The sequence below is a fragment of the Ipomoea nil genome, unplaced genomic scaffold (genome assembly GCF_001879475.1).
Source record: "Ipomoea nil cultivar Tokyo-kokei standard unplaced genomic scaffold, Asagao_1.1 scaffold2647, whole genome shotgun sequence".
NCBI classification, from domain to species: domain Eukaryota; kingdom Viridiplantae; phylum Streptophyta; class Magnoliopsida; order Solanales; family Convolvulaceae; genus Ipomoea; species Ipomoea nil.
In genome coordinates, this window is record NW_017619075.1 from 2,902,285 (window position 1) to 2,910,075 (window position 7,791).

Genomic DNA, 7,791 nt, shown 5'->3' on the forward strand with positions numbered 1-7,791 from the left:
CCGGCCGAGGGCTCGGGCTGTGCTGCTCTCTACGGCGTTTGATGCCGCCGGCCTCGGTTACGCCCTTCTCGGGCACCTTCTCCTTTCCCCGGGCGACTTCTACCCGGGTGACCAGGACATCGGTCGGTTCGACCACGAAGCCCTCGGCCGTAGTAATGGTCGAGACCCCAATGGGTCGGGCTGTGGGGACCTCCTTCTGCCCGGCCGGTTTTGCCTTCGGCTTCTTTTTGCCGCCGAGTGAGATCTTGACGGGCAGGGGAAGATGGGCATCGTCATCTCCAAATTCGGCCATTTCTGCAAAATGAAAAAAGTAAAGGCAGTTAGTTCGGGAAAGCAATGAACGATCGGGATGTTAAGGGTCGGGAAAAATGGTTAGCCTTAAACCTTTACCCTTCCGTTTGCCCCGAGCGGGCATCTTTGCAATCGTTACGCCCCGAGGCTCGGGCTTGTACTTCTCAGGCACGTCGTACACGGGCTCAGGCAGGTCGGCCGCTTCAAGGGACTCGGGCGTCCTGAAGATCCGGTACTCGTAGATTTCCCCGGATATCTTGGTGGCCGCGTCCTTGAGGGCCTGGGTCTCGGCTGGGATGACTTGTTTCCTGAAACATTGACTCCAGACCCTCTCGACCGGGAGAATCCACGATTCATACTTCACGGAGAAGAACCGGTTCTTCCATCCCCGGTTGTTCCCGGGCAGACCTTCGATCGAGCACATGTCCGCCCGGGACTGGGTCATCAGGTACCCGCCCCCGTATGTGGCCGCTAGTACCTTCACCTGGTAGATAAAGTTGAAGAGCTCCATGGTGTAGGCCAGCTGGTGTCGACCGCAAATCTGCGGGAAGCACGCGATCATCTGGTGCGCGTTCGGGCAGATCTGTCCGGGCATGACCTGGTAGTAGCCCAAGAACGCGGTGAGAAGGCTTGAAAAGGGGAAAGTGATCGGGGCCATTAGGGAGTCATAATGCATCCCGAGCCACTTCCCCCGGTGCCGCTCGATGATGTTCCCGAGCTGCCTGCTGGTGTCGAACTCGACCCGACCAGCTAGTGTTGCGGCGATTCTGTTCGCTTCTCCTTTCGTCAGCAAGCTCATCTGGGTCTCGACGTGCTCGCTGTTGAGGAACTCGAACCCTTCCCCGCCTGGCGCTGCTGGCCCGGCCGGGTCTTCCTCGACCGCCTCCGCGTCCTCTGCCCGGTTGTCCTCTTGGGGCTCGGCTTGAGGGTAATCCCCAATTACCCTCGTAGGCGTTTCCCTGACGCCTTCAGCCGGGGAATTTCGTCCGCTCGTGGACGCTTCCCCGCTCCCTCCGCTCGAGCTCTCCGATCTGCTGGAGCTCGACCCCGACGTCCCCGACGAGCTTGATGACCTGTCTTGCTCGGGGGCTCGGTCGGGGATTTGCTGCGGTCGTTGCTCAACCTCTGCAGAGTAGGACATGATGTCCACCTCCTCGCTGATTTGTTCGACCTCGTCGTCATAGTCTGCGACCGAGACGTTCTGGCTATCTGAATCTGACATCTTTTCTACCTAAAGGTCGATCGTGGTTAGTACAGGGCTCGGGACGTTGTGTCGGAGTTAGTCCTATCCTACTCCTACGCAAAGCTTAAAATAATTAAAAAAAAAAAAACAAAGCAAGGGAGTAGAAAGCTTACCGATCACGGAGACTTTGATGGAGCTTGAAGATGGTTTGCTCGGTTGATCTGCTGATGATTCACTCGGGACTCTCTGAGGGTACCGGTTGGTTCAGAAGATTGAGGAAAGTTCAAATGAGGGCCTCAAAGGCCTATTTATAGGAGAGCATTTGGGCGGGAAACCAATCCACTTGCGCGATGTGACCCGCACTGATTCCGAGGCGACCGTTGCAGTCGCAGAGGCCGGCAGTCGCCGACACGTGGCGAGAGAAGGAATGACAGCTGGCCGGTCGGTTTGCCGGCTGGCGGTTGGGCTTCTACATCCCGTCCCGTTTTTTCCCGGACGGACAAAAAAGCCCGGGCTGGGGGGCTCTTGGTAGGGAATATCCCGACCGACATAGCTTTACCCCGATCAGTGCGCCTTCATCGTTTTCTTCTTGTCTTTGCAGGTAATAGGTCGGGCTTCTTGAGAGAAACCCGGTCGGGGTCCGACCGGGAGTTTCCCGAGCGGAAGTGTTGACCACCGAGCGGTAGCCCTTTGGCGTGAGAGCTGACGAAGGACACGTGGCGGCTCCACGCGTTGACAGGCAGGGCACCCGGGGCGACGAGACGTGGTGGCTACGTGGAGAGCATGCCGAACGGCCGGATTTGTGTCTCCGGCTCCGCGGCTATAAATACCCGCGATAGCTACAGTGTGGGGGACTTTTGGACGATCGATAGGTTGTTGTTAGAGAATCCCAACCGCAGTCAGTCGATACTCAGAGCAACCAAGTAGATTGTACTTAGGGCCTTCACTGTGATCAATAAAAGACATTTACTTGCTTTAATTGGTCTCGTATTTACTTAATTACCGCTTACGTGGCAATTAACACTATCAGTTATAAAATTATGAATTTTCTGTTATGAGATTATGAATTTTCTGTTATGAGATTATGAATTTTCTGTTATGAGATTATGAATTTACAATAAATTCATAATCTCATAACAGAAAATTCATAATTTAATAAATGTTTTTCTTTTATGCGATTATGAATTTTTTGTTATGAGATTATGAATTTACAGTACATTCATAATTTCATAACAGAAAATTTATAATCTGACCAAATGCGCGCCGTTAATACCACATTAGCCAATTCTTTTTTTCCATAAAAACAGCACCGTTTGGATCCATGTTCACCATTCATGGTGAACACGTTTCCAGATCATAATTTGCCCATAATTATGATTTGAGAATGGACTATCATATCCTAACGCTGTACAGCAACTAAGTTTGACTATTTTGATGGTGGATTAGTTTTGGGAATTATAATACCTAACTTCCATAAGTTTTTTTTTTTTTTTTTTTTTAACATAGTTTACTCAAATCCAAGCACTTAAAAAAATAATTGGACATAAAATTGAATTAAGTTGTAAAATCAATTAAATAATCCATTTTAAAATATTAAGTCAAGATATCAATTTCTAAGGCATTATCACTAAATTTGGAATACTAAAAAAAAAAAATAACTCCCTTGTTTATAAAAAAAAAAAAAAAAAATACTAAAGAAGAAAATAATGGAGTATTTCCAAAAAAAAAAAAAAAAAGAAAAAAAGAAAAGAAAGTAATGAATTTTCTTTGTGTGGTGAACTAATAAGTTTTTTACTATGTTTTAGAACACTTCAATAATAAAATTCATATTTTAAAAGGATTCAATGGGATTAATGCACTTGAGATGATTCAACCATTTTAATTTCATAATCATCAGTTTAATTATTAAAATTCCATCGCTCTTATATAACTTATTAATGATCCTTAAAAATACCTTGTGTATTTTAATGGATCACATTCAATCTTTGAACTCTACATAACAAACACTGCACATTTAAGCCGTCCCTAGTAAGGAATTATAAACACACATTTTAAAATTCATATATAATGTTCTTTATGTCATAGTTTTTTTTATATAATCATAACTGACTTAAACCGTGTACATTTTCAAACAAGAAAAACTTGTGTTAGTGCACCAAAATAAAGAAAAAAAAATGTACAATCTATGAGACTTATTCTAAGAAACAAAACTTCTTGTTAAACTGGGAGGGACTTGCGTCATCTCATCCGTTGATTGGAGATGGTGACTAGTTGGTCGCCTTCTCCGTTCGTTGGAGATGGACGGAGAAGGCAATCACAACTCACTAACTAGTTTTTAGGCTTCATTGCACCAAAATAAAATGTTGATGGGTATAATTATACCTTTAAAAAATGTAAACATCTAATTGACTTTTCAACTAAATTTCGAATGCTTATTTGACCCTTTTCCCTTTTTAAAAAGTATGTGCTAGGCTTGCTCACAAAAGGCAATTGATGGGTAACTAAAGATAAGAAATTTTGATGGGTAACTAAAGATAGGAATTTTTTTTTGAAAGTAATTTGACTCTATTACATTGTAGTATCTGGTCATACATACTTTCTAAACCTAATAAAACACAAAGAGTCAACACCGCTTCCACTGAGACTCTATCTCATGACCTCCCATATAGGAAAGTCACTACAAGTACAAGATAAGAAATTTTTTATAATGATTATATTTAAAATATATATATTTCTTAGTGTTTAGATAAAAGTTAGAGAATATTTTTTCGTTTTAGTTTTAAAAAATTAAAAATTTGTTTATTACTAAATTATTTTCTTAAAATATATTAAATTTCTTTTAATAATAGCATTATTAAGTAGAAGAGGTCAAAGTACCTATGAGATCCCTGTACTATAACGTTTTGTTCAATTTAGTCCTTCTACCTTAACTTTGTTCAATTTAATCCCTATACTTTAAAAAGTGAAATGATTAAGGACAATAATTGATATTTATGTATTTATTTTGGACATATTATGTAATATATTGGTGGTAAAAATAAGTAATTTTAAATATTTATAAAATAATATATGAGTTGGTATGTAAGTATGATGATGTGATAGATAAGATGTCTACGCCATATCAGCGATTGTCCTTAATTGTTTCACTTTTTAAAGTACAAGGACTAAATTAAACAAAATTAAGGTAGAAGGACTAAATTGAACAAAAGACTATAGTACAGGGACCTCATAGGTACTTTGACCAGTAGAAGACGAGGGATCAAAGCAAATGAAAAGAGAGCATTTAAAAAACAAGTTGATGAAGTAGAAGATCATATGAGGGATCGACCAAATGAAAAGGACAAGTACTTTCTAAAAAAAAGAATATATGAGAAGAAAAGAGAGATGTTGATAATAAATGAAAAGCAAAAAAAAAAAAAGGAAAAGCAAAATGATATTAAAACAAATTAAATGAAAGTGTTCTACTAATAGTTCTATTTGAATTTTAATAAGACTAATAGTTATTAGTTTCACAATATAACAACAATATTTATAATCTTTAACCAATGCATTGCATATGTATCATGCTAGTTCTCAAAAATGATTTTATAAGTGGTTTAAAAAACAATAATAATGAATAATTATTATTATATTTATTTTCTTTCCTTTGGAAAGTAAACTTGGATTTGTACGTCGATTTTTTAAAGAGAATGTAAAGGACGGGTTGGGATGTAGGATCAATAAATGTCATGCAATAAATAGCGTCGAAAGAGGGGACAGACACACATATACTGCGCTTCTAATCAAATCAAATGTGCATAGCCTTTTTGGTGGGTATCATTAATATATGCACAACACTATACTATATATAAGTATCTTTTTTTTTTTTTTGTTTTTTGTTTTTTTTTGTTTTGTTTTCTTTTTTGTTTACAAACGAGAAGGTGACGTTCCTCTAATGGAAGAGATTGAATATAAAGGAAAAGATGATATTTTTTTCTTATATATATATATATATATATATATATATGTTTATAATGTTGTTTTCTTATTAAAGTATTCATGTATTTATATTTACCTTTCAATTATTTTAAAAGGTTCAATTTTGTCATTTTCATGTTAAATAGACTTTTAAATGATTAAAAATAAGGAAAAATAAATATTTCAAGTCATTTTTTTTTAATTAAAGAAGATTTTTATTATTTATTGCCGTAAAATGATGTGATGAAAGACCAGGAGCTCAACTCATGCTAGCTAGAAAACAGATAGATTGAAGGAAGACTAGCGGTTATAACATAAAGTTAGTAAACAGATAGAAGAACTGGAGATGGATTAAAACTTTTGTCTAAGTGTTACAGCAACTGGAAGACTAGCGGTTATAACATAAAGCCTAGAGGAAAATACAATATAATAATGCCCTTGGCATGATCTGGACTGGTATCATTTCATCTTAATGAGTAACACAATACAATCTATTCATTGGCTTTTATCATTTCTCTACAATTTAACGTACCACATATACTGGCACTTCTGTTGGGTCTATTTTGTTTACCGAATGTTTGTCGAAGAATCAATCCATAAGTGCGCTTTCAAATGTCTCAGATTTCTCATCAACAAACATGGGTTTCTTCAAGCCCTGTAGAGCAAAGGTATGTCCGAATAAAGAAGTAATTACAAATCCTTTGTCACTACTTGGTGGGGGCAATACACTTATCAATTGTGTCCTGAAATCTTGTAGCATAGGCACATCACCATTACTAAGGGTGTGATTCATAATGGTTTCACGCAAATGATTCGAAAATGTATTTCTTATTTGAAATGCATCAAATGCCGAATTGAGGAAGTAAATCACAGATTTCAGGTATTGCACCAAAGATTTTGGGAAGAAACACTCAAATGGACCCCGTTTTGAAGTGCACTCAGCAGGGAAGGCCTTGTCAGGTTTGTGTAGGTCAACTACACTTTGAAAAACACCACCAAAGAATTTTGCATGCTCGAGATTTTTCACACGAATGAAGAGAGCACCATCCGCATGGCATTTCACTCTAACATTCATAGAAAATAGAGCTCGAAACCGATCACAGTGTATGATTGAACCCAACCCTCTTGCTGAGCCGCCGGAAAGAAGTACATTTTGAGCATTTCTCATTCCTTTGGCCTATAAATCCTTCACAATTGCATCGAAAATCCTAGCACCCTTGTAGTAATGTTTAGTGACAGGATCTCGTTGTTCAGCATTTCCGGCAAATGACCCTCCATCACAGTATCGAAGGAGGACTCGATTCCAGTTGTAAAAAGCACTTATTTTGGGATCACCGCTTAACATGCCTGTTAAGTTAAAGGTGGCCTGCATATATCGAGAAGAACCATAGGAACCATTCACACGGCTTGCACAACTTTGAACGCTTTGATCGGATGTCTCGTAAAGAGTACTGTTCAAGCACCACCCGCCTCCTTGAAGGTGAAGTAGCCAATTGCTTGCACCTTCATCTTTCCCAGCATCCCAATTATATGCCGGTGGGGTGCCATCCAAACAGACAGCTCCTTCATCACCAGCATTATTTACAATAACTGTTGGAACACTGCCGTCTGTTCCTATTGAATGCACCAATATAACCAAAGAAAAAAGCAATTTCAGTTTATTCAAATTTATATATGGCACTTGTAATCCGAATTTAAATCATCTAAGTTGAAAAACGCCGTGAGGAAGAAAAAAATAAAGAGAAATAAAAGATTTAGAACCATGTAGAAGCTAGAATAGATGGAATAAATATAATTACCAGCTCTAGCATCAGACTGCACCAGTGTTAGAAAGACGAAGAAGAAGAATAAGAGCAGTATGAGCCTCTTGGTTTCCATTGGTCCTGATGATAACTCAACCAGAAAGTAAGGTGATCTGAGAGACAGGAGGAAGAATACTTCGGAAGTTTATTTGATAGAATGAAGCATGAAAATGAAGTTGCAGGTTAAAGGAGGAAGACAGCTGCTATATATGCATACATGGCAGAACCAAAGAACAGAAAATACAATAATACCCCTCTCTTCCTTAACTAGCTACACTATTCTTAAGGACAATTTGTCCTCCAACAAGTAGCTTAGGAAGAGGGGTCTTTGACTCCAATCGTTATGCCATGGAACCGTGTTCACCATGGATGGTGAACATGGTCCCAACGGTGTTAGTTCACCTTTATCTTCTTTTTTTTTTTCTTAATTAATGGCGTGACTTTTCTTCTTCATTTTCACATTTTACGGTTTCACTTTAATTTGAGGTAAGCAATGATTTCGGACATTCATAAATTATGAATCCATGCTTGCATATTCACTTTGGAACCATGTCTACA

The 7,791-nt window shown here is 39.4% G+C and overlaps 1 protein-coding gene across 1 annotated transcript; it reads right to left on the reverse strand.

Annotated features, from left to right (window-relative positions):
- Nucleotides 1-6,020: 6,020 nt before the first annotated feature.
- On the reverse strand, nt 6,021-6,599 carry LOC109154420 (pectin acetylesterase 8-like). The gene has a single exon (XM_019302217.1). It carries the CDS (start codon nt 6,597-6,599, stop codon nt 6,021-6,023), a length of 579 nt encoding a protein of 192 aa, XP_019157762.1.
- Between the last annotated feature and the right edge of the window lie 1,192 nt (nt 6,600-7,791).

Coding starts and splice junctions, on each gene's coding strand:
- LOC109154420 (XM_019302217.1), bottom strand. CDS start 6,599: ATGAGAAATGCTCAAAATGTACTTCTTTCCGGCGGCTCAGCAAGAGGG.